This window comes from Phocoena sinus, chromosome 9, assembly GCF_008692025.1.
Source record: "Phocoena sinus isolate mPhoSin1 chromosome 9, mPhoSin1.pri, whole genome shotgun sequence".
Lineage (NCBI taxonomy): Eukaryota > Metazoa > Chordata > Mammalia > Artiodactyla > Phocoenidae > Phocoena > Phocoena sinus.
Window position 1 is genome coordinate 97,681,886 of NC_045771.1, and position 26,137 is coordinate 97,708,022.

At 57.3% G+C, this 26,137-nt stretch overlaps 1 protein-coding gene across 6 annotated transcripts; it reads left to right on the plus strand.

Moving 5' to 3' along the window:
• The first annotated feature begins 1,995 nt into the window (after positions 1 to 1,995).
• On the plus strand, positions 1,996 to 18,191 carry ZMIZ2 (zinc finger MIZ-type containing 2). 6 transcript variants are annotated; one of them, XM_032643539.1, is made up of 19 exons: positions 1,996 to 2,064; positions 8,479 to 8,613; positions 8,774 to 8,888; positions 9,207 to 9,409; positions 9,653 to 9,878; positions 10,109 to 10,372; positions 10,528 to 10,704; positions 11,379 to 11,456; positions 11,646 to 11,814; positions 12,433 to 12,577; positions 12,654 to 12,864; positions 13,506 to 13,611; positions 13,811 to 13,968; positions 14,632 to 14,699; positions 14,948 to 15,016; positions 15,292 to 15,536; positions 16,030 to 16,199; positions 16,284 to 16,523; positions 17,215 to 18,191. In XM_032643539.1, exons 2-19 carry the CDS (start codon positions 8,564 to 8,566, stop codon positions 17,320 to 17,322), a joined length of 2,802 nt encoding a protein of 933 aa, XP_032499430.1. In that variant the 5' UTR covers positions 1,996 to 2,064; positions 8,479 to 8,563; the 3' UTR covers positions 17,323 to 18,191. The 6 variants fall into 6 exon arrangements, with proteins under 6 accessions (XP_032499430.1, XP_032499428.1, XP_032499431.1 ...); XM_032643537.1 differs by lacking the exon at positions 1,996 to 2,064 and adding an exon at positions 2,318 to 2,430; XM_032643540.1 differs by lacking the exon at positions 1,996 to 2,064 and adding an exon at positions 2,319 to 2,430 and having other exon boundaries at positions 9,653 to 9,845.
• The last annotated feature ends 7,946 nt before the right edge of the window (positions 18,192 to 26,137 follow it).

Genomic DNA, 26,137 nt, shown 5'->3' on the forward strand with positions numbered 1-26,137 from the left:
TTTTGGGGGGGGGCTACTCTTCATTGCGGTGTGCGGGCTTCTCATTGCAGTGGCTTCTCTTGTTGCAGAGCATGGGCTCTATGTGTGCAGGCTTCAGTCGTTGTGGTACGTGGGCTCAGTAGTTGTGGCACACGGGCTCTAGAGCGCAGGCTCAGTAGTTGTGGCGCACGGGGTGAGTTGCTCCGCGGATCTTCCCGGCCCAGGGATCGAATCCATGTCCCCTGCATTGTCAGGCAGATTCTAACCACTGCGCCACAGGGAAGTCCCGGAAGAGCAGAGTCTTAACCACCGGACCTCCAGCGAAGTCCCCTAAGGGAGACTCTTCTAACAATCCACATAATCAAAGATGGAGTGGGCACCAAACAGCATCTCCCAGTGGCATTGGGAGGAGGTAACAGAGCTGCCTGCAGAGTTCAAATGCAGCACCCTGGTGTGGCCACTTCTGGCCTCTTCCAGGAACCTGCCTGCAACTCCCCCAAACTCACAGCCTCTTGGAGGCAGAAGACGGTCAGGTTCCATGGGGCCTGCCTCCCCCTTCACGCTGTCTCTTCTCGGGGCCAGCTCTCTAGAGAATTCCCCCCTCCCATTTCCCAGCATTCCCATCCTCCGGTCTTGCTTTATTTTTCTTCCTAACCCTTGCCCTGATGGAAACATTGTTACCTGGTGAGTCATTTCCTTCTCTTTGTCCCTTCTAGTGGGGCCAGAGAGGACTTTCAAACGTGGTCACTGGGGCGTTCAGAGCACAGACCAGTGACTGGCACACAGCAGGCCGGCCACATTTGTTCAATGAAGTAATGGTTCTCAAAGGATACAGAGCACAGGGTTCAGATAGCCTTGAGGGAAGAAATTTCAGCAATATTAAAAGTTAATTGTGGGACAAGCCACAACTACGGAGCCCGCATACCACAACTACTGAAGCTCACGTGCCTAGAGCCCATGCTCCACAACAAGAGAAGCCCCCACTGGCCGCAACTAGAGAAAGCCCCCGCTCAGCAACAAAGACCCAACGCAGCCAAATTAAATAAAAATAAATAAATGAAGAATTGTTTAAAAAAAAAAAAAGCTAATTGTGGGACTTCCCTGGTGGTTCAGTAACTAAGGTTCTGCACTCCCAATGCAGGAGGCCGGGTTGGATCCCTGGTCAGGGAATTAGATCCCACATGCCACAACTAAAGTTCCTGCACGGCACAACAAAGACCCCATATGCCACAACTAAGACGCGGCGCAGCCAAATAAATAAAAATTTAAAAAACAGTTAATTGTGAGGCATCCATTGATAGAGGAATGGATAAACAAAATGTGGTATACACACACAATGAAATATTATTCAGCCTTCAAAAGGAAGGAAATTATGCCAGCTGCAACAGGGATGAAACTTCAGGGCATATGCCAGTCACAAACAAATATTGTACGATTCCACTTCTAACGGGAACCTAGAGTAGTCAAATTTAGAGGCAGAAAGTAAAATTGTGGGTGGGAGGGGGGTGAGGAATTATTGTTTGATGAGTACAGAGTGTCAGTTTTAGGAGATGAAAAAGCTATGGAGATGGATGGTGGTGAAGGATACACAACAGTGGGAAATGTGCTTAATGCCACTGTACACTTAAAACTGGTTAAGATGGTAAACTTTGATATTGTATTTTACCACAATAAAAAGATTGTGGGTAATGGGGAGAACGTGGTCTTCCTAAAGGAAGGGTAGAAAATAGTTGCAAATAAAGGCTGCTAATAGCATATGAAGATGCCAACTGATCAGAGGTTGCTTCATCTGACTAGAACTCGAATGACTTTAAGAATGCTTCAACAGGGCCGCCCTCTGGGAAGAGGGAAGAACAGCGAGGAAAGCGACTTGTCTGGTTCCGCGTGGTTTTCCTTACAAGACCCTTCCCAGAAGTGGCCGGTTGACGCCGGGTCACCTCCGTAGGCCCCGCCCTCTTATAGGCCACGCCCCGTCCCACCCCTCCTCCTGGACCCGCCCTCTTTCTGGACCCGCCTCCTCCGCCCCGCCCCGGCGGAGAGCGAAGAGGAAGCGCGGGTGACTCTGCAGACGCCGCGTTTGGAAAGGTGTGAAGGGGGCGGGGAGCACAGGTCGCCCCCAACCCGCCCTCCCTCCCCGCCCCGCCCCCGGCCCGCCCCCGCCCGGCCCGCCGCCCGGCCCGCCGCCCTGGCCTGCGCAGGCCCGCGGCCACTCGCTCTTGAGCGCCGGCTCGGGGCTCCACTGCTCTGGCCTGGGGGCGGGGCCGGCGCGCGGCGTCATGCATATGCATGAGCAGCGCGGCGGCTCCATTGTGCCCTCGGAGCGGGCGGCGGCGAGATGGCGCGGACGGCGGCGGCCCCGGGGCGGCGGGCGGCGCTGAGGGCGGGCTGAGCGCATGGAGCGGCGCGGACCGGGGGCCGCGGCGGCGAGGGGCCTGGCCGGGGCGCTTGGAGGTGAGCTAACCGGGCGGGCAGGTGCGGGCGGCGGGGGCGGCAGGTGCGGCAGGTGCGGGCGGCGGCAGGTGCGGCGTCCCCGGGCCCGGCTCTGCAGCGCCTCGGCGGGGCCCCGGCAGGGCTGGAGCCGGCCCTGCCGCCCACCTGCCGCACCTGCCGCGCGTGCGTTGTGGTCCTGGGCCGACTGGCCCCGTGCGCGCCGAGGCGACCCTTCACCTGAGCCTTTGTTGGGGCTGGCCGGAATCCGGCCGAGCACCCGAGGGGTCTGGGGCAAGAGGCTGACCCGGGCCCTCGCCCAAGCTGGTCCCGCTGCCTCTTCTCCGCGCTGTGGCTTGAAAGCTCACCTTTCGGGCCCCTCCGGGCCGTGCGCGCCGCCGGCACGCGGATGTAAGGTCCGCGGAGATAGGCTCTGGGGCTGGCGACCCTGACTTTCCAGCCCCCAGCCGTGCTTTTGGTGGAGATACCCTGTTCCCAACAGGACATATTGAAGTCAGGCGGGAGGGTGTCCTGCCCCTCGGCGTGTCTTGCCTTAGCCTCCCGCATCTGTTCCCCGCTGCCCTGTACCCCCCACCGCGCTACCCTGCTACCCCTGCCCTCCTCTTCCGGACCTTCCCCACCTCCCCCCTGACCTGCTCCCCTACAGCCTGCTCCCCATACGTTCTTCCCGGTAGTTGCAGAATATCCATGGTGATGTCTTTAAGTCCTTCGTATAATATTATCTCAGAAGATTTCATAGGGAAATACACAGAACATGTGACTCGATCTGTAAGACAGTTGATAGGGTGAACACAGACTCACCCACCAAATCCTGTCATACTAGAACCAGAGAGCTTCCGTTGAAGAAGCTTGAGAGAGGTAACAGGATAAGTGAAGGAATCTCAGCCTCACCCAGTGAGTACTGGCCTTGGGGACTTGTCACACCCAGAGGGTGGCTCTTGGCTGGGAAGAGAAAGGTGAGATGATGAATGACAGATTCAGAGCCACTCGTGAAAGACTGGTAGGGTAAGCCCGGGGAGCATTCCTGATCATTGGGTTATCGCCAAGGGCAGCCAGGCCTCCCCATGGAGTGTCCACTAGCGCTTGGGTCCAGGATGGGATGGGGGCTGATGACTTAAAGGTGGTCACGTGTTCTCCCTTTTCCTAGTCCTAGAGTGGCCACCGCGTACCTGTTTTACACATTGTAAACTGAGGCCCAGAAGAGTGCAACCCTTCAACTGTTCTCTGAAATGACCCACACCTGGGCCATTCAGAAATGCTCATTCCTGGGCATTTTGCATGAACTCTTTTTATTTATTTATTTTATTTATTTTGGCTGTGTTGGGTCTTCGTTGCTGAGTGCAGGCTTTCTCTAGTTGCAGCAAGTGGGGGCTACTCTTCATTGCAGTATGCGGGCTTCTCATTGCGGTGGCTTCTCTCGCTGTGCAGCACGGGCTCTAGGCGCACCAGCTTCAGTAGTTGCAGCACGCGGGCTCAGTAGTTGTGGCGCACGGGCTTTGGCTCTGCGGCATGTGGGATCTTCCCGGACTAGGGCTCGACCCGTGTCTCCTGCATTGGCAGGAGGATTCTCAACCACTGTGCCACCAGGGAAGCCCCTGGATGAACTCTTAACACTTACGCTAGTCAGTGTGTGGTCTCCCATGTAGACGGGCAGGACTTTGAGCCACTGGAGCACGTGACACCCCCCCCCCCCCCACAGTGTCCTGCGATGCTTGAGCTATCATTCTCCATTCTCTGAGCGTGTCCGATGTTCTTCTGGCTGGGGCCCAGCACTGGAACCTTGGGAACTGTGGGCCCCCTGCTGCGGGGGGAGGCAGCGAGTCCCTGTCCTCCTGGGGTCGGGTGGTGTGTCGCGGGGCCTGCTGCTCCTGGGTGACTAGGCCAGGGTAAGGGAGCAGGGGTAGAAGAGGGCGGACCCATGTTAATTAATGTCTGCCTTTGGAGACTGTGGTGCAGGCGCTGTGAGGTCCTGGGGAACAAGGGTCTGGGTAGTGAGCTGTCTGTAGCTCTTTTTCGGGAGGAAGATGTAATCTGACCCCCAGAAAACCCTGTGGCCTTCTAGACTGACCTCAAGCCAGGACGTTCTGCCGAGGTCCTGGCTTCCAGCGAGTGTCCGTGTACAGGGAGGGCCCCCAGCCGGCAGGAAGCACACACACCCAAGCTCGCTCTTACCTCTGCCTCTGAGGCCAGGAGGTGGGAGGAGGGTCTGTGCTCACAGCACGCCTCTCCCTTCGTCAGGAGCAGAGGGTCACGGGGTCCCTGACCTGGAGAGTTTGGGGCTTCTCAGGGAGGAGACCAGACTTGGTTCAGGAGCTTGGCAGGAAGTCAGGAAGTCGCTGCCCCCGCACAGAAAGCTCAGGGGGAACTGGAAATGTCTGTGGTCTCGTTCCACAGCCGTGGGGGTGGAATTCCCCAGAGTCACGTGATGTAGGAAGCTGCCCTGGGCCCCAGGCCAGCACCCTCCACGCCCCCCCCCACCCCCCCCCCCGCCCTGCACCTGCCCTGTCCCCCTCCTCCCCAGCTCCCCTGGGCTCTCAGACTGTGGTCTGAGTACCAGCAGGGGCAGCACCTGCAGACTTGTTAGAAATGCACGTCTTAGGCCCCACCCCACCCTGCGAACTCAGAGTGGGGCTGAGCAGTCCTAGATTCCAGCGTGCTCCACCTGCCCTGAGGCTCTGACGCAGGCTGGGGGGCCTGTCTTCCCGTCTTCCTCCTGCTTTTCCCTGTCCTTTGCTTCTGGGACAGCAGAGTGGGCCTGGCCAATCCAACCAGCTTTGGGAAAGGATTGCCCTGGGCATCTCTGTGGGGAGAGAGAGCTGGTCGCGGTTGTACATTAAGTAAATTTTCATTTTGAGAGAATTAATAGATTTATAAGCAGTTATAAGAAATAACACAAAGAGCTCTGTATCCTTTACTGGCTTTCCCTAGTGGTAACATCTTGCAAAACTGTGGCACAGTATCGCAGGAGGGTACTAACTCCATCAATACAGTTGAGATACGTGTATTTCCATCCCCACCTTCTTATATTCCCACTCGCTTCCCTTCTCCCCACGTTTAACCCCTGGCAACCACCAGTGTGCTCTCCATTTCTATAATTTCGTCATTTTGAGGATGTTATATAAAGGGAATCATACGGTGTGTAACCCTTGGGGACTGGCTTTTTCCACACATCATGATTCTCTGGAGATTCCTGCAGGTTGGTGCCTGTATCAGTAGCTCTTCCTTTTTATGCCTCCAGGCTCACAGTTGATTAACTCTTCACCGCTGAGGGACATCTGGGTTTCCATTCTTTGGCTATTAGGAATAAAGCTGCTGTAAACATTCACGTACAGATTTTTATGTGAACATAAGTTTACACTTCTCTGAGATACATGTTCAGGAGTGCAGCTGGGTTGTATAGTGGCTGCATGCTTAGTTTTATAAGAAACTACTGAATCGTTTTTCAGAGTGGTTGTACCATTTTATATTCCCACCAGCCATGCACGAGAGATCCAGTTTCTCCTAGCCAGCATTTGGTGGTATCACTATTTCTTATTTTAACCATGGTGATAGGTGTGTAGTGATACCTCGATGTGGTTTTAATTTGCATTTCTCTGATGGCCAGTGATGTTGAACATCTTTTCATGTGCTTATTTGTGGTCTGTATTTCTTCTTTGGTGAAATGTCTTTTCGTGTCTTTTGCCTATTTTCTAATTTTTTTTAACTTTCGCATTTTGGGAATTCTTTATATACTCTAGATACAGATATGTGGCTTGCAGATATTTCTTCCAGTCTATAGCTTGTCTTTTCATCCTCTTAGCAGGGTCTTTCACAGAACAAAAGTTTTCAGTTTTTCCTTTTATGGATCATGCTTTTGGTGTCAAATCTAAGAAAGTTCTTACAGTTTTGTGCTGTACATTTAAATCTGTGACCCACTTCGAGTTAGTTTCTGTATAAGATGTGAAGTTTAGGGTTTTTTTGTTTTGTTTTGTTTTTGTCTTTTGCTTGTGAATGTCCAATAGCTCCAGCACATTTGTTGAAAATGCTGTCCTTCCCCCAGTGCATACTTTTTGCACCTTTGTCAGAAACTCTGTCTGGGTCTGTCTTGGGCTCTCTAGTTTGTCCCATTGACCTGTGTGTCTGTCCCTCTGCCAATACCACAGTCTAGAGCAGCCCGCCTATATTCTAAGTCCTGAAAGCTCTGCGTGTTGCTCCAGGCCCCGCTCGGCAGGTTTAGGGGGCGTTTCTGGCTGTCGGCAGCACTCCCCGCCCCCAGCCTCCCACTGCAGTGTCACCATCCTGGGGGTTGTACTCGCTGGGGACAGCCAGCCTTCCTTTGCCTGGCTCGGTGATTCTGGCTCCGAGGGCTGAGTCCAGGGGTCCCTGAGCCCTCTGGAGCCACCAGCCTCCTGCTTTCTTGGCCTTTGCTTCCTGGTTGGCAGGTGGTCTGGGGCCCGACTCCTCTGGGAGGGGCGTCAGGAAGGAGAGCAGGGCCAGGCGTGAGGTGGGCAGGCACGCCAGCTGCCTCACTCCTCTTGTCTGACCGGTCCGTCATCTTCCCTCCCAGCCCTGGCTCTGCTGCGATTCTGGGAACCACTCACCCCAGTGCTCTGTGGGAGGCCTTGGGCCCAAGTCACAGCCCCCACTGTATCCCCCACCTGCGCTGGGGCCCTGGTCAGGGACTCGGCCCCCGCGTGCCGCCTTCAGGACTGTATTTGCAGAGGACATGATTATATAATCCTGCCTCGCTTGGGCTGCCCTGACGGTGAGGTCCTGGTCAGCACTCAGGAATGTGAGCCTTGGGGTTGGGTGGGTGGCACTGTGAGTGCTGAGGCGGTGGGATTGAGCCACCAGAAGTTAGCTTGCCCAGGTGGTGTGTGCGTGCGTGTGAGGCCTTGCAGCCCCTAGAAGGCAGTGGTGCTCTAGGATGGAACCTCGACCCAGAGAAGGCAGACAGGGGCCTCCCCGGAGACCCCCAGACAACCACAGCCAGCATGCCTCTGTGGTTAGGCTGGGTGGAGGTGAGTGTGAGAGGTGGTCCTGGCAGTGCCAGCAAGGGCCCTCGGCCTGGTTGGTGAAGGGTTTGCTTGTGGAGGTGTCGGAGGCGTTGGCAGCCAGGAGGAGCAGCCGGCCGCTGCCTCGCTCATTTTCTGAGGTGCTAAGGGGAAGAGAGCCAGCCCCATCCCGGCACGGGCTCACAGATTCCATGCGTGTCCCCCCGGCCATGGCTGCTGTGTCCCCACTGGCCCCTTGCCATGTCTGTTGGGTGCCCACCAACCCTCCGCCCTTTGCGCTGCGTGTGCGTCCCCGCCTTGTTGGGAGCTCACCGTACCCGTGATCTGTGGGGGTCAGTCTTCCCGCCTTGCCCCTGTGTGCACCTCGCCCTTCTGCTGCTCTGGGGAGAAGCCCTGGGGCTGGGAGGCTGCCAGCCAGGGATGGGCTGCTGGCTCCACACCTAGTTCCGGCCCCTGCCTGGCCCCAGGCTGCAGGTTAGCTGACCTGGTGCCGCACCCCCACCCCCACCCCTACCTCCGGCATGCAGAGGCCCCTCCCCATAGTGGGCAGGCCCCAGACCCTGAGCAGGTGAGCCTGCTGTCTGGCACCCCTAGGCCTCTGGCCTTGTCTGCCCCGCCCCCGCTCGCCCCCCCCCCCCACCCCCACCCCACAGCCCCGGGCCTCAGGTGGGGTGGAGGCAGGGGATTCTGGCAGCTGGGTTCTGGATGTCCCCTGGCTTTTATGCGTATCCAGGTTTTCGTGTGGGGGAGGGAGAACGTGGAAAGTTTGGGGGATCAGAAAGTCTGCTTCCAGAACCATTCCGGGGGCTCCAGGTGGCAGGGCCCGGTCAGAAAGGGTCAGTGCTGGCTTCCGGGCTGGGGAGGGCAGAGATCTGCCAGGGTGGGCAGTGCGGTAGGGCCAATGCTGGGCTTCCCTGAGCCCCCTGAGCGGGCCCCCGGGTCCCCGTCTCACCTGCCCTACCCTTCATCGGTTGGAGCAGAGGAAGGACGGGGCTTGGTGCTGATAGGGGTCTCCCGGCAGCATCTCCACTGACTTCCTTCCCTCCTGTCCCAGCAGCCAGAGCATCTGAGTCCCACGTAAGCACCAGTGAGGGCTGCTTCCTGCCACCCACAGACCTGGCCTTTAGGCTGCTCCCAAGCCAATGAACCCCATGAACCCCATGAAACCCGCCCTGCCCCCCGCGCCACACGGGTGAGTGGGGTTTCCTGCTGCCCTCCCCGCTCGGGCCCCAGGACACGGGTGGGTGGTAGAGCGGGACCCCTCTGCTCCCAGCCTTCGCTTCTTCCCAGGCGGGGTTCTAGGCACCTGCGGCCTCCTGACCGAGCCTCCCCACCTGCCCCTCTCCTTGTAGTGATGGTCCATTCGCTTATGAGGCGGTGCCTTGGCAACAGAGTGCCACTCAGCCAGCAGGATCGCTGTCCGTGGTCACAACCGTGTGGGGAGTCGGCAACGCGGCGCAGAGCCAGGTGAGCCCACACCTGGGCCCCGTCCCGAGGGGCGCCAGAGCCCCCCTCAGATCTCGGAGAAGTGGAGCCAGGGCTTCCTGAGTCTCCCACGTCCTCAGAGACCAGTTCTTCCACACGTGGCGTGGGATCTCCTCCTCCTGTCTTCACCTGGCCTCCACACCCCACCTGTGAGCAGCTGCCCCTCCACTGGACCACCCTCCCCTCTGCCCCCACCTCCACCTCCTCACCTGCCCAGTCTCTCCTTTCCAGCACTTTAGAAGCACGGCATGAAGCAGGTTGTTTGGATGGTGTCCTTTGGTGATTCTTCCTTCCTTGTAGGTTTTGGGGAACCCTATGGGCCCCGCAGGGAGCCCCCCCGGCAGCTCCATGATGCCCGGCATGGCAGGTGGCAGCTCTGCCCTGAACTCCCCGCAGTGCCTGGGACAGCAGGCGTTTGGTGAGGGTGGTGCCAACAAGGGCTACGTGCAGCAAGGGGTGTATGGCCGCGGGGGCTACCCCGGGGGCCCCGGCTTCACCGCTGGGTAAGCAGGACCCCTCCCCTGGCAGGCGTGCTAGGAGCCCTCTGGGGGCGACACTGCTAACTTGCTGGGCGCCTGGGAGCTGTGTGACACTGATGGGTTGAACGTTGCATCTCTGCGGCTCCTGCTGGCTCCCACACTAACGAGGGGGGTGTGTGGGAAAGAATGGGGCTCCCCTCGGGTGCTGTGTACCCCCCGGGAGATGGCAGGGGAGCACCTCTGAGCTGAGCCGTCTGTCTGTTACAGGTATGCGGGCGGCCCGGGGGGGCCGGGGGGCCTGGGCCTTCCCTCACACGCCACACGGCCCTCCACTGACTTCACTCAAGCAGCGGCGGCTGCTGCCGTGGCTGCTGCTGCCGCCACGGCCACGGCCACAGCCACGGCCACCGTGGCCGCCCTCCAGGAGAAGCAGAGCCAGGAGCTGAGCCAGTACGGAGCGGTGAGGCCCCGCAGCTCCTCCTGTGCGGCCCGTGTGCGTTGGTGCAGAAGGCAGGGTCTTGTCAGGCAGCCAGGATTGAGGCCCTGGGGACACGCACGCTGTGTGCTGGGGCCAATAAAGATGAGGCGGGAAAGGAGTGGGGAGCTGAGGGGAGAGGACCCAGGCCGGGGGGGCGAGGGGGAGCCTGCCTGCAGGGGGTGGGCACAAGGCTGGCACCCACAGCGGTGGGTAAGGCCTGGACGGTTCCTCTCTTCTCTTCCCAGATGGGGGCCGGACAGTCTTTTAACAGCCAGTTCCTGCAGCACGGTGGTCCCCGGGGGCCCAGTGTCCCCAGCAGCATGAACCCTGCCAGCGTGGGAGGGCTGATGGGCCCCTCCGGCATGAGCCCCATGGGCATGAACCCCACCCGAGCAGCGGGCCTGGCGCCCCTATATGCAGGGCAGCGCCTGCCCCAGCACGGGTACCCTGGGCCCCCCCAGGCCCAGCCCCTGCCCCGACAGGGTGTCAAGAGAGCCTACTCCAGTGAGGTGAGTGGTCAGGCCCCCCACCCCAAGCGCCCTCAGAGCCGTTGTGTGGAGGGAGAGTCGGCTGTGCCTGACAGGGCGGGTACCGCCCTCCCTCCCCGGGAACGGGCTTCCCCAGCACCTCTTCTCCTGGCCATTTTGCCTCTTTCCTCCTTCAGGTGTATCCCGGGCAGCAGTACCTGCCAGGAGGCCAGTACACACCCGCCGCCACCCAGTACGCGCCTGGCCCCGGGCAGCCCCCCGCCCCGTCCTCCTACCCTGGGCACAGGCTGCCCCTGCAGCAGGGCGCGGGCCAGTCCCTGTCCACCCCCAGCCCCGCGGGACTGCACTACAAGGTAGGGCCGCTTCTCCCGGGCCTCTGCAGCCCCTGCTGGCCCACGCCAAGCCCTGTGGGACACAGGCGGACCTTGAGGCAGCCGGGGCTGGCGAGTGGGCTCGCGTGTGCTTGGGTGGCCGAGCAACCAGGAGCTTCCCGGGGGCCCTGATCAGCGTAGGGCAGCTCCCAGGAGGGGAGTCCAGGTACGAAAGGCCCCTCTGTGAGATTCAGTGTATGGAGCAGCAGGCAGGCACCCACGCCACCAGCGTGTCCTTTAGGGACAGTGTCCCCATCCCCTCTGCTTGCTGCAGAGAAGCCCAGCAAGGGGACAGGCCAGAGGGGCCAGGAGCTCGTGAGGGGAGGGGCCCGAGCGATAAGAGTGCCGCTGGAGGGCGGAGAGGAGGTGTGTGTACCTGTGTCCTTTCAGCCTCTCTGTGGCTTCATCGTAAACCTCTCTGATGCGTGAGGTCAGCTCTTTTTCTGTAGTGGTCATTCTTAAAATTATGAAATCAGCACGTGCTCCCTGTAGATTATTTAGAAGACACGAAAAGTGTATAAAGAAGAAAGAAGCCAACACCCGTGTGTGTGGTGGGCCCCCCTGTCCCCAGCCCTCTCCTAGGGTCAAGTCCAGGACCCTGTGAGCGCTCAGGGGCAGGCGGCAGTCCCAGGCACACGCGGTTTTCTCTCCTGCAGCCCGCAGAGCAGTTCAGCGGGCAGGGTGCCAGCTTCAACGGGGGGAGCGTCAGCTACAGCCAGCCCAGCCTGAGTGGGGTATGGGCGGCGGGGCAGGCGGGCAGGCGGGCGGGAGGCTCATGGGGTGGGTGCCCGGAGAGAGGGCGCCCAGGCAGGAGGAAGCGTGGACTCCCTGCCCGTTCCTGGTCTGACCGTTCCCATTGGGTGCTCCAAGAACAAACTCTACCCCTACACCACTCCACCTTGACTGTTTGCTCAACCCCACAGCCCGCCCGTTCCATCCCCGGCTACCCCAGCTCCCCACTGCCAGGGAGCCCCACGCCGCCCATGACCCCCGGCAGCAGCATCCCCTACATGTCCACCAGCCAGGAGGTCAAGTCGCCCTTCCTGCCTGACCTCAAGCCCAGCGTGAGCAGCTTGCACCCGTCACCACCCGGTGAGTGAGGTCTGCTCTCAGGACAGATGGGCAGGGCTCCAGAGAGTCCTGCAGGGACCTTGGCGGGGGCGGTGGGGGGCCTTCACCTGCATTTTCTATTAATGGATCTCTTTGCAAATCCATTTGAAGCATCCATCTTCTCTGTAGAAAAATAGCCATGTGCACAGTTTTGTGTATGGTTTCAGGGGCCCCCTGAAGCCCACTTCTGGTTAAGACCTGCTTTCCGGGAGACCACTGCAGCAGCAGTTGGGGGTCCTAAAACCCTAGCTTGAGCACTAGGGTGACGACAGGTGGCCCGTTCGTACCTCTTCTGCCTCCTACCCCCTCTGAAAGCACCAGAGGCGCCATCTTTTTGGGTTGGTGGGGCATATTCTCCAGTCATGATTCAGGGATCTTCTCGGGGCTCCTACTGGAGCAGGACAGAATGGCGGGACACCAAGATCTGTTCCCGTTGGAGGTGGAGGCCGAGCCCAGGGTCCCAGGAGAGATGCTGCCCAAGCCCCAGCCCCATGGAAGGGGAGGAGGGGCCACGGCCCCCGCGATGGGGCGGGGGCAGGCCGCTCGGCCTGGTGGCCATCCTGTAGGTGGCCTGTTCACACCGGCATGGCCTGCTTCCAGGCAGCGGCCCCTGTGACGAGCTGCGGCTGACTTTCCCCGTGCGGGACGGGGTGGTCCTGGAGCCCTTCCGCCTGCAGCACAACCTGGCCGTGAGCAATCACGCTTTCCAGCTCCGTGACTCCGTCTACAAGACCCTGATGCTGAGGTGAGTGGGCGCCTGCCCCCAGCTTGCAGCCCCTCGCACCGCCCCCTCGCTCTCAGCATCCATCCTTCCCGTGCAGGCCGGACCTGGAGCTGCAGTTCAAGTGCTACCACCACGAGGACCGGCAGATGAACACCAACTGGCCGGCCTCGGTGCAGGTCAGCGTCAACGCCACCCCGCTCACCATCGAGCGCGGCGACAACAAGACCTCCCACAAGCCCCTCTACCTGAAGCACGTGTGCCAGCCGGGCCGCAACACCATCCAGATCACCGTCACGGCCTGCTGCTGCGTGAGTGCCCTCCGCGGGGCTGGGTTGGGGGCGTCATGGCTAGAGAAAAAGGCACTGGCTCTCCTCCTAACCATCCTGGGCCTTGTAAGTAAAGGATCTCATAAAAATGCCCTTGCTGCTTTCGGGTTAGGTTCAGTGACTAAATTTGATGCTCATGTTAATTATGTAAGGGAAACTAGCTGGGCCTGCCTCTTCCCTGGAGGAAGCTCACAGGGCCCTGAGTCCCAGCTGACCGTCACTGAGTCTTTGTTAAGGAGTCGTTCAGGTTCCAGCAGGCTCCGGATCCAGGACTAGAAGAGGCAGGATGCACTTAGCTGCACAGCACTGATCAGCCCGGGTGGGAGGGGGCAGAGGCGGGCAGCCCCGATGCGGTTCTGGGATGTTTTCACTTGGACCAGCGTGGATAAAGGTGGATGCTGTAGGCAGGGCACATTCAGGAGCCTCTCAGATAATTGTGTTCCGACAGAGAGGCCGTGGTTGGTGCAGACACACAGTGAGCTTTCCAGATAGGTGTGGGCCTGGTCCCCTGGGCTCCCCGGGGAGGGGCAGCAGGTGGCCTGCCTGTGCGTTAGCCACAAGAGAACGGGCCTGCGCTGCGCCTCCCCGGGCCACGTCCCGCTGACCGGGTCCTCCTGTTGCAGTCCCACCTCTTCGTGCTGCAGCTGGTGCACCGGCCGTCCGTCCGCTCGGTGCTGCAGGGTCTCCTCAAGAAGCGCCTCCTACCTGCCGAGCACTGCATCACCAAGAGTGAGTGGCCCTTGCTTTCCTTGGCCCCAGGCAGCCGGCCCCATGACAGACAAGGCCGCCTTCTCTGGGGTGGGGGTGGGGGCTGCGTGCAGAGAGCAGCAGTCAGCCCTGGAACGCCCCTCGGAGGTGCTGAGCCAGCAGTGGCCGGGTCCCGCTTGGCGGCCCTCACCCACGTCCTCCTTTCCCCTGTCGATGTCAGTAAAGCGGAACTTCAGCAGCGGCACCATCCCTGGCACCCCTGGGCCCAACGGAGAGGACGGGGTGGAGCAGACGGCCATCAAGGTGTCTCTCAAGTGCCCCATCACCTTCCGCAGGATCCAGCTCCCTGCCCGAGGCCATGACTGTCGCCACATTCAGGTAGGTGGCCACTGCAGAGCTTTGCCAGAACTTCCGTTGCCCTTTAACTGTGTTCAGCGGGAGTGGCCTCTGAGCACCTCGGCTGGCAGGTGACAGGACAGGCCGGCCAGTGGGCAGGTGGCCTGGCTCCCCTGTCTTCTCCCCTCAGACTGGGCTTTTGTTTCTTCTAACATTATTCTAAGCGTAACAGCCGTTTTACTGCGTTCTCGGGGCTCCGATTTTAAACGGCATCCTGGATGCAGGGCGCTGTCCTCTCCCCGCCCTGCCCCCAGGAGCAGCGCCTTTGTTTGTCTCTGCAGAAACGCTCTGCGTGCAGACAAGTACGTGCACACACACCCTCCACCACCCAACCCCCGCCCACCTTTTGGTTACATAAACGGTAAACATCGCTCTGCATCATGTTTTTCCTCCACACCACATCCTGGAAGTCATTCCCTGACTGGGCAAAGCTGCCCAGTTCTTGCTTTGGCCACACGTCATTCCCAGGGAGGGCTGCGTAGGCTGTCCCGTCTCTTACGTCTGTTAGGATGATGCCGTGGTAAAAGCCTGGGAGCCGAGCCTTCTCACACAGGCAGTAAATAAGCCCCAAGTTCCTGAAACCACAGAGCATGGCCGGGTTGCCCCGGCCCCAGTGTGAGGAACTGTCTCGCCCTTTCTCTGCAGTGCTTTGACCTGGAGTCCTATTTACAGCTCAACTGTGAGCGAGGGACCTGGAGGTGCCCTGTGTGCAAGTGAGTGTGTCAGAGACGGTCCCCACGGCTCTGGGGGCGGGTGGCACTTTCTCTGAGGCTGTTAATGGGCGTTTCCTTCCACAAGCCAGGTGTGGGGCTCACAGCACAGGCTAGGAGGGATGAAGTGGCTCAGGGCAGCGACGTCACGCAGGGTTACCTCACACCGGGGGCTGAGACATGACAGGGCCTGTGCCCGGGAAGAGGTTGGGCCAGCCCTCTGAGCTGTGTGTCCCCTTGGTTTTCTACAGCAAGACGGCATTGCTGGAGGGCCTGGAGGTGGACCAGTACATGCTGGGCATCCTCATTTACATTCAGAAGTGAGTCTCCTTTCCTGCAACCCCAGCATCTTTGGTCAGCAGAGGGCAGGCAGCCCTGGGACAGGTGGGGAGACACCCCATGCTGATCCAGCGTGGAGCGGGCTCGACTCCAGGCCGTGGATGGAATCCACATCCGACCCAGGCCCGCAGCCCACAAGCACGTGGAACGTGCTGGGTGGCCACGAGCATTTGAGTGGGAGGTCTGCCTAAAAATGGCCCAGGGCCAGGAGAGGCAGCAGGACAGGTGGTGACCAGCCGTGCATGTCCCCGCCCAGCTCTGACTACGAGGAGATCACCATCGACCCCACGTGCAGCTGGAAGCCAGTGCCTGTGAAGCCTGACGTGCACGTCAAGGAGGAGCCGGACGGGCCGGCGTTGAAGCGCTGCCGCACCGTGAGCCCCGCCCACGTGCTCATGCCCAGCGTGATGGAGATGATCGCTGCCCTGGGCCCTGGGGCCGCGCCCTTCGCCCCCGTCCAGCCCCCCTCAGCCCCAGCCGCCGGTGATTACCCCAGCCAGGGTGAGTACAGGGGGCTTGCCCTAGAAACAGACGGCCCTGGGCAAATGATCCGTCCTCTCCCACCAGTCTGCTGCCTGTGGACGTGTCACTCCGAGGGCCGCGAGCCTGGGGGCCTGGTTGGGGACTTGGTGGCATAGGTGCAGCCTCGGCCGAGCCGGCGGGGATGGGCAGCAGGGCCTCCGGCTGCAGCTGCACGCACCTCCCCAGTGGTCTGGAACGAAGGTCTGTGCCGGCACACTTCATGGACCGGCCCCGTCCGACCACGCGTGCGGGAGTGTCTGGGTGCGGTGGGTCCCATTCCTGTCCCCTCGCAGCCTCCTGGCAGTGTCATCAGCCAGTTCCCCTAGCAGCAATGAGAAGAAATGCCCTTTGCCGAGTAGCAACTTCCATAAAGTCAGACGTTATCTGGGCGAGCTCAGTGAGTCCTGCCCACGCTGTGGCTGGCCTGTTTCCGTGCTCTACCGGCATGAGCCCCCTGGCTCTCCTCTCTCAGGTTCCAGCTTCCTGGGACCCGGGACGTTCCCCGACTCCTTCCCGCCCACCACGCCCAGCACCCCGACCCTTGCTGAGTTCACCCCGGGGCCCCCCCCTGTCTCCTATCAATCCGACATTCCCAGCAGCCTCCTGACACCGGAGAGATCTGCCCCCTGCCTCCCAGGCCAGGTCAGTGCCAAGGCGGGGGGCTGACGAGCTGTCCACCCAGAGAGCCCCTGGGCCGTTTTACTAGGTTCTTCTCTCCTCCTTCAGATGGCACCAGCGGGTCACCTGGACCCGGCCCATAACCCTGGGCCTCCGGGGCTGCACGCCGCCAACCTTGGAGGCCCCTCAGGGCCCCAGCTGCACCATCCAAACCCTCCCCCGGCATCCCGGCAGCCCCTGGGCCCGGTGAATTCGGGTCCCATCGGTGAGCTGGCCTTCAGTGCTGCCACAGGCATGATGGGGCCCCCCGTGTCTGGGGCAGGGGAGGCCCCGGAACCGGGCCTGGACGTGAGTACTGGGCCCCGTGCTGGGGAGCATTTGGAGCCGGGGCTGGGGTGTGGCTTATCTGTCATCCCAGGGTCCACATGCTTCATAGAAGGGAGGACAGTGATACCACCGTGACTTCCAGACGCAGGGAGAGCTGGTCGGGTGACGTCAGCGCTTTTGTTGACGAGTGTGAGGTATCCAGAGTAGCCGTGGGTGATTGTGTCCAGACATCTGGCCCTGGGGACCTGGGTGCCACTGTGGCATGGGCAGAGTCCCCGAGAGGACTTGGCTTGTAGCTGGTGACCCTGGCCTTAGGGTCTGATTTGACCTGTCTGACTCACAGGTGGTATGTGAGCCAGAATCAGTGCAAAAAAGACAGGTGACTGTCCCTTGACCATGATAAATGAATACAAAGTTCAACGTGAAAAAATGTAGAAAGCACAGCTCAAAGCAGAAAATCCCAGGGAGTGGGATCCCACCTTCTGCATTCGCCCTGTTCACGTCAGGGACCCCTCACGGTCCTGGGTGTCCCATGTTGTCCTTGAACAGCTTGTCACAAGCGATGCCTGGTCACAGAGCAGTCTTTCGCTGGAAGAGCCCCTGTGCAGAGCAGGCTGAGGGGCTCCAGTGCCAGCCTGTGTCGGGGAGAGGGGTGTGCCGCATCCTGGCCGGGGACCCAGGCCCAAAGCTGGCGGGTTTGCTTTGTCCTCAGCTGCTCCCAGAACTGACTAACCCTGACGAGCTGCTGTCCTACCTGGGCCCACCCGACCTCCCCACAAACAGCAATGACGACCTGCTCTCTCTCTTCGAGAACAACTGATCCTGTTGACCACCTGGCCGACGGGGACATGCCCGCAGATGTCACACACCCTTCTCTCCAGCCCGGCCCCCCCGACACCAGCGGCCCTCCCCACACGTACACCTGGAGCCAGGATGCGCCCCGACGCCTGGCCCTGGAGGCTGGAGGCGGCCCTGCACTGGCTGGGAGGGGACCCCTGGGCGGTGGTGCTCGCTGGCCCAGTTTGCAGCTGCAGAACTGTTTTTGATGAGATCCCCAGCCCCGCCCTTGTCCCTGCCCCGTCCGCACCCCACCCATGCTTGTCCAGCCCTGCCTGGTTCATGCACACCTGCTGCCCCTGACCCCCTGACCCCTGCCTGCTCTCACCGGCCTGCATCTTGTCCAGCGTTGACCTTTTTACTTCAATGACCCCTTGGCCCTGGGCCGGTGAGGAGCGGGGCTGCTCTGTCCCGGGGCCCCGAGTCGCCCAGCCTCCTGTGGCAGGGGCTGGGGGCGTCCCTCCTCCCACCCGAGGCTTCAGGCTGATGCTGGGGGTGGGGCCTCTACAGCACAGCAGTGTACCTAGTGTAGAAATGCTGACAGATGTAGGGTGGCTGGGCCTCTGTGCAGCCGGGGGCTCCTGCCCTGGCCGTGTGCAGATGGGGGGGGGGGCGGGGGGGGGGCGGCAGCAAGCTCCCTCCTGCTGGAGGCAGGACTCGGACTCGGCTCCCCCAAGTTCCCCTTCTCTGTGAAAGTGAAGAATTGGTCTCGCTGTGTTTTTTAAAACCACACCTCTCCCGTGTCCACCCTGGGGCCACGCCAGGTGGGGGAGGAGCCGCCGCACTGCAGGTGCAGGGCTGAGCTGTGTCCCCTGTCCGCCCGTCTCTATTAAAGGACTCCCTCGTGGTGGACCTGGTGAGTCCCTCCTTCCTGCTCCACCTGCGTCCTGCGCCTGGGCGGGGCTCCCTGCTCCAAGCCAAGGCCCAGCTGTTCGCAACCCCGGGTAAATTTCCTTGTCCCTGGAATTTCCCAAGTTGGCTTTGGCAGGAGAGCTGTTTGGTGAAGTGTCACCAGGGCTGGGAGACGCATCTGCCACCACGTCACTGTGTGGGCTTGCCTCAGGCAGGGAGCCAGCTATGGGGCCAGAGGCCTCAGGAGGGGCCGGACCAAGTGCCTTCGTCTGTGTGCTAGCTGCCTGAGCCTCCCTGAGGGCCTTCCTGTCCAGCAGAAAAGGCTTATGTGTCCCATGGGGGAGGAGGGAGGGCGCCCCCGGACACCTGCCGCCGGGGGGAGCGTCCGGTGTGGGCGGGCTCCACGTTGCCTGCTGACATCTTGGAACCCCAGGTGTGGGCCTTCCTGTCCCTCTGCAGCCTTGCTTCTGGCTTTTCTGGCTGAGGGAACGGAAGTGGAGAGAGGCTGAGGGAGGAACGGCGCCCCCAGTGCTGCAGGGAGCAAAGAGGCAGGTCCCGGGGTTTGCCCAGAAGCCCAGACCCAGCAGAGTCCACCCCCAGGGGGTGGGGGGCTCCTTTCTGGGGGATGTTAGGCACAGCTGGAAGTGCTGTCCCACTGTGTGGGGCAGCTGTGCACCCTTGGCCTGTGATGTGCTGGGTAGAGTGGAGAGATCAGGAGATGGGCTGCTCGGGCTACACCCACAGAGAGGTCGGGAAAGGTCTGAGGGGCACCTCAGCCCCGATGTCACCGTGGCCACCTCAAACAGTGAGGGATGAAAGCAAGGTGTGGGGAGTTCACGTGGTGTGATGCCGTTTTTATAAAGCGCAACACTAGGTCTGCATTTCATGGGATCTGCACACGTGCAACAGGAAGGAAAGCAAGGCGGTCAACACAGTGGCCACAGTGCTCCCTGTGGGGACAGCACAGGGGTGCATCTGGGGAGAGTGACAGTGGCAGTGGTGTTCTGACCCTCAAGGGGAGCGGTGGTTTCACGGGTGTTCACCTTATGCTTCGTGCTATATGTCCTTACGAACGTACCAAATATGCAACTTAAAAAGCTAACTAGGCCTGACAGACACACAGAACACCCAGCAACGGCAGAATACACGTTATTTTTAAGTGTATGTGGGACGTTCTCCAGGAGAGACCACACGTTAGGCCACAAAACAAGCCTCAATAAATTACCAAGATTGAAATCATACAAAGTACCTACTCTGACCACAGTGGAGTGAAGCTAGATAAGAGAAGGGAAACGAAAACTCACAAATGTGTGTAAATGAACACACTTCAACAGTCAGAGGGTCAAAGGAGAAATCACAAATAAATTACAAGATAAAACACTACACACCAAAATCTAAAACACAATGAAAGCAGTGGTAAAGAGGGAAATTTATAGCTGTAAACGTCTATATTTAAAAAGAGGGACTTCCCTGGTGGTCCAGTGGCTAGGACTCCATGCTCCCATGCCTGGGGCTAAGGTTGGATCCCTGGTCAGGGAGCTAGATCCCACGTGCTGTGGCTGGGGGTTCGCATGCCCAAGTAAAGAGTCTGCATGCCGCAACTAAGACCCAGCACAGCTGAATGAATGAATGAATACTACAAAAAAAGAAGTAGCAAAAAAGAACTCAGTTAACCTAACTAGGACTGAAGGCAGTAGAAAAAAGAAACTAAATCCGGAGCTTGCAGAAGGAAATAACTATTAAACAGAGGGAATAGGAAGACAATAGAGAATCAACGTAAGCAAAAGTTGTTTCTTTGAAAAGCAACAGAATGAAGAAAGCTTTAAGCTAGATTGACTAAAGGAAAAGAAACAAATGACGTTAAAAGGATAAGAGAATACTATGAACAATCGTGCACCAACAAATTAGATAACTTAGATGAAATGGACTAATTCCGAGAAATACAAATTACCAAAACTGACCCAACAAGAAACCAAAAATATGAACAGACCTACAAGTAAGGAGATTGAATCAATAATCAAACCTCCCCCAACACAGAAAAGTCTGGGACCAGATGCCTTCATGGGTGAATTCTACCATTTAAAGGCTTATACCAATCTTTATCCCACTCTTGTAAACACTGCAGAGGAGGGAATACTTCCTGAGCGTTTCTTCTCGGCAGCTCCCTGCCAGCAGCACTGCCATGTTCCTGGCCTTCTCTCGCTCCAGGCTCGGTGGCCTGTGTCCTCTCCCTGCAGCAAGGGGCTGCCACCCCTGCCCCCTTAGCTCTACCCCCTGCAGCCCTGTCCTCCTTAACAACCTTTCAAGCTTGGGTGGCCCCTGAGACCATTCATCCTGCCTGCCGCGGGTTCTACGAGAGAAGCAGGGACATCACGGCAATGGCTGGAGGGAGAAGTCTCTAGACAGGATCAAGGGAATGTTTCATGGGCCCAGGGACTGATGAAGCCTTTTTTCTTTTCTTTTTCTTACTGTTTAACCTTTTGTGTTGGGAGTCATTGGCCACTGGCCTGATCCACTTTTTTAAGCTGACATACAGAACTGAGTTCTGTAAGGTCAATACACCTGTGGAACTGCTGTCCAGGTGAAGACAGATGTTTCCACCGTTCCCCCCACCCCCTCAGCTACTGCTGCTCTGGCCTCTATCACCAGAGGTGAATTTGGCCTGGTCTTGAACCTGATATAAGTGAATCATAGGTCTGCACCCCTGGGTTAACTGACCCTTAAAGCTCATGTTTTTATTTTCATTTAACTGTAAGTTGTTCCTAGTTATGACTAGCAGTGATTAACACTGCTCCCCAGCCTCCGACACCCAACTCTTTCTGGCCAGGGTGCTCCTCGGCTGAAACCCTCTCCATGGGGTGTTAGCCACGACCCAGGTTGCAAGTGACCATGACCCACTCGGGACCATCTTGGGGCAAATTATGGACAAAAAGACCAAAAAAAAAAAAAAAACCCAACTGCCGCTTCTGAAGAGCCAGGAGCAAAAACGGTGTCAGAAGCAAAAGCAGGGTACTGTGCGTGCCCGCTGCGCACAGCACCACCAAAGGGGTGGGCAAACCACCTAAGCTGGACCCCTGGACACACCCCTACCCTCACCCCATGTAAGGAACCAGCTTGGCCCCGCCTGGGGGAGCGGGCAGGGGAAACTGTTACTTGTTCTCTCTCCCCCCTGCTGCAGCAGGGGCCCCAGTAAAGCCTTGCCTGAATTTCTTGTCTGGCCTCTGGTCAATTGCTATTGATTGGGGAAGGCCAAGAACCTGGTCAGTGTCAGGGACAGCTGGACATGGGCAGGCACACCCCAGGATGGCATTCCTCCCCTTTCTGAAAGGTTTGTTCTCCAGACCTGAGCTTCCAAGCCTGGCTCAAGTTGACTCACCACAGAAAGGCACTGACCGTCTGTTTGCTTTCCAGTCTGGCTCTGGTTGGCTCAGCTAGGGGGGCCCCCGTGACTAGAGTGGGATCATGAGCACTTCCTGAGAGAGGGGGTCAGTTTTCAGAAGGGGGTGCAGGTGGCCCCCAGGTGCCCCAGGATGAGGTCCACATTCCTTAGCCCAAAGCCAGACCAGCCTGGCCTCACCTCCTCCAGCCAGGCTTCCCGGCCACAGAGACCAGCACCTCTGCCTCCCCACTCCCCACCCCGTCTGAAGATTTCCAGGTTTCTCAGTGTCTTACCCTAGCTCAGGCTTTGGTTGAACTGCCCCTTCCCCAGGGAGCTCTCTGTTTCCAGAATGAGTCGGAGCCTCTTGCTCTGGCCATGGCTCACCTGTGGGTTGCTGTCATGGTCCCCATTGTAGCTGATCAATTACAGACAATTATAGTTTATCTTTGTGAAGTTAAAACATAGTACAGTGAACATCCACACCACCTTTGGATTAACCAACTGTCAATATTTTGCCCTGTTGCTTTACTGTTCCCTCTCACTCCCTCCATATATCTGTGTTTTTTTAATGCACACACTCGCTTTTTTTGTTGCCAGCTTCAGAAAGTAAGTTGCAGAGAGACACTTCATCCCTACTTTTTTTTTTTTTTTGGCCACACCATGCAGCATGCAGGATCTTAGTTCCCCTACCGGGGATCAAACCCATGCCCCCTGCAGTGGAAGCGCAGAGTCCTAACCAGTGGACTGCCAGGGAAGTCCCCACACTTCATCTCTAAATACTTCAGCACACATCTTGGAAAAACAAGAATGTTCTGTTATAAACACGTTACCATTATCACACCTAAGAAAACGAATGGTAATTCCACAGCTTCACCTATTATATTCAAAGGTCCCATTTGTCCTAAAATGCCTTTTATCACTTCTTTTTTTTTGCAATCTGGGATTCCATCAAGGTTCACTTTTGCAACTGGTTATTAGTCTCATTCAATCTAGAACAGTCTTTGGCCTTTTTTTCCCCCTTACATTGATTTTTTTTTTTTTTTTAACAGTTCAGTCAAGTCACCTTATAGAATGTCCCACATTCACCTGGTTGTTCCCTCCTGGCATTGTTCACTTTCTCCTTTATCCCCTGTGTGTCCTGTCACTTACAAGGGAAGTCTAGAGTGTGGTTAAACATTCTTGGTCAGAGGAGATCATATAAGTTTTTAATTTGTTTTCCCCATGAGACAGTGAACTCCATGAGGGCAGGGAGCAGATCTCTCCTGTGTCCTGGATTATTCCGGTGCCCAAAACATTTGTCAGAGAGATTAAGGCAGGAACGAATGGGGTGGATGCAAAGCTGTCTTCCGGAGGTACATGCGGCCTGGCCCATTCTCCCCGAGGGCCGCCGCGTCTGCCCACCGCCAAGCACCTCGCAAGCACGCAGAGCTTCTGCCGGCATCTTCTCCACTCAGCTTGTGACTGTCCCCTGCTAGGGACTGTGCCCTGCAGGACCACTCTAGGACACTCAGCAGGTGTCCAGAAGAGCATTTGCTGGTTTGATTGAGGAAGAGTTCGGCCATCTGCTTCGATGGCTGGTGGCAGAGCTAGATCTGGGCACAGTGACCCTGCTCTCTAGCTGGACCCCTACCCGCCCCCCCACAGAAGCGGCTCCCCTCCCAGCTCCTCTGCAGCTCCTCGTGGCCCCCTTTGGGTGCTGGGACACTGGCTGACTGCGACGAGGCCACCTTCTCCATACTGCTCTTCCTTCCTGTGGCTGGATGTGGATGGCGGTCAGGATTTGACCACGAGGTGGAGCGGGGTGGCGCAAGCTCTGGTAACGCCAACTGGACTGGAGAACCGACCCTGCTGATGTCAAAACAGGTCCATGTGGCCAGAGCCAGCGTTGTGTGGTATTTTCTGTCTATAGCCAAAACTCCTCCTGACTGAGCCCGCACAGGACCACAGAGCCCGAGGTTTCTGGCGGCTGGTGTCGGTCTGCTCTTTTCTCCCCCAACCTATCCGCAGGAGCCCAAGACAGCAGAGGCCTCGGTGGAGAAGCCGTCACCTGCCAACAGTGTCACCGTCTGCTTGACTTCCTTGCAACATGAGCAGGAAACACTGCTTTTGTACAGTAAATACACACTCATGATAAAAAATAAAACACGAAAGTGACAGGAACCCTCATTCATTGCTGGTGCAAATGCAAAATGGTCCATCCACTTTGGAAGACAGTTTGGTGGTTTCTTATAAAACTCAACATACTCTTACCATACAATCCAGCAGCTGGGTTCCCTGTTTTTTTTTTTTTTAATTTTTTTGGCCACATGGCACACAGGATCTTCGTTCCCCAACCAGGGATCGAACCCTTGCCTGCTGCAGTGGAAGCACGCAGTCTTAACCGCTGGACTGCAAGGAAGTCCCCGGGCTCCTTGGTATTTACACAAAGGAGTGGAAAATTTATGTCCACACGAAAACCTGCACACAGATGTTTATAGCAGCTTTATTCATAATTGCCAAAATCTGGAAGCCACCAAGATGCCCTTCAATAGGTGAAGAGATAAATAAACTGTGGTACAACCAGACAATGGAATATTATTCAGCACTAAAAAGAAATGAGCTGTCTGTTGTACACCAGTAACTTTTGTTATATTGCACGTCAATTATGCTTCAATAAAAAAATTTAAAAAGACATAGAGGAACCTTAAATGCATAGTACTAGGTGAAAGAAGCCAATCTGAAAAGAACACATACTGTATAATTCTAACTATATGACCTTCTGGAAAAGGCAAAACTATGGAGACAGTAAAAAGATCAGTGGTTGCCAGGAGTTGGGGGCTGAAAGATAACAGGTGGAGCACAGAGGATTTTTAGGGCAGTGAAAATACTCTGCGTGATACTGCAATGGTGGGTACATGCCATTATACATTTGTCAAAACCTACAGAATGCATCGATACAACACTGAGAGAACCCTAATGTAAACGGCGGGTTTGGGTGGCTATAATGTGTCAGTGTAGTTTCATCGATTGTAACAAATGCACCACTCTGGTGGGGGATGATGATAATGGGGGAGGTTGGCCAGGGGCAGGGGTGGGGAACAGGGGATATATGGGAAATATCTGTACTTTCTCCTTAATTTCCCTATAAGCCTAAAAACTGTTCTTAAAAAAGTTTCTTTTTAAAAAGTCTGTTAAACAATTGGTACCTTACATATTATTTGTAAATACGATTCTTAATTATTGTTACTGACTTTAAAAGAAACAAACAGCCTAAACAGGTGGAAAGCAGGAAGGACCCCTATACGGTCTGCCAGAAGTCCTCCGTGTGCATGGAGTCCAGGAAGACATCTGCTGTGTCTACTCAGAGTCTGGAGTCCTGCCCAAGCAGCCTCGTTGCATTATAAGGTCAGCTGTCTCATCATTGGCTATTTTCAGTGGTAACCAGCAGCCTCCCTTGGTGAAAGGGCCTCTCCCCTACTGTATTTGTAAGTGGGCTGCAGAGTAAGGACATTCAGCGTGATTTCAACATGGTTTTAGCCTCCATTGAGGGTCCTCGACGATGCCCATGATTGCACTGCAAAGTGATTTTTTTCCTTTGATCTTTCCTTCTATATGCATTGCCTGGAATTCTGTGAAGAGTGACCCCCCCCATACATACACTTTTGTTATCTAGAATCACTGTGGACTTGGATTTGTTTCTGTCCAATGTGTCGTAACTACTCTCATCATTTTTTTTGATACTTCAATTGACCCGAGTTTGACAGGTGGTACCCTGGCTCCTTGACCCGTTTGGACGTGAATACTCTTGCTTTCTGGCCCAAGCTGTTCGGGGCTCACCTTGCCCTTTCCCTGCCTCTGACCTTTGGTCGGGCATTTTCCCAGTGGTCCCTGGTTTCCTTGCATGGGAAAACCACATATTTATTTCTTTATTTTTTGCGGTACGCGGGCCTCTCACTGCTGTGGCCTCTCCCGTTGCGGAGCACAGGCTCCGGATGTGCAGGCTCAGCGGCCATGGCTCACGGGCCCAGCCGCTCGGCAGCATGTGGGATCTTCCCGGACCGGGGCACGAACCCGTGTCCCCTGCATCGGCAGGCGGACTCTCAACCACTGCACCACCAGGGAAGCCCTGGCTCCTCTTTATTGTTTCTATCTCTCTGTTGAAAATCTCACCTGTCGTGACATCATCCACCCTTTGCAGTATATCCTATTACACATTTACCATGGTTAAAGTCTCTTGTCTTATAACACAGGCTATGTCTGGGTCTGGTTCTATTGATTGTTGCCTTTCTAGATGATGGGTCACATTATCTTGGGGTTTGTTTGTTTTTGTTTTTGGTGTCTACATTTAGTCAGAGTTCTCCAGAGAAACAGAACCAATAGGAGATATACATATTTGTTTGCTTCTCATGAGGAATTAGCTCACCTGATTATGGAGGCTGACGAGCCCCAAGATCTGTGGGGTGAGTCAGCAAGCTGGAGACCCAGGAGAACCAATGGTGTAAGTTCCAGTCCAAAGACAGGAAAAAGCCAGTGCCCCAGTTCAAAGGCAGTCAGGCAGGAAGGATTTGTCACTGAATACCAAGCACAA

Coding starts and splice junctions, on each gene's coding strand:
- ZMIZ2 (XM_032643539.1), top strand. CDS start 8,564: ATGAACCCCATGAACCCCATGAAACCCGCCCTGCCCCCCGCGCCACAC. Junction 8,614..8,773: donor CTGCCCCCCGCGCCACACGG/GTGAGTGGGGTT, acceptor CTCTCCTTGTAG/TGATGGTCCATTCGCTTATG. Junction 10,373..10,527: donor AGAGAGCCTACTCCAGTGAG/GTGAGTGGTCAG, acceptor TTCCTCCTTCAG/GTGTATCCCGGGCAGCAGTA.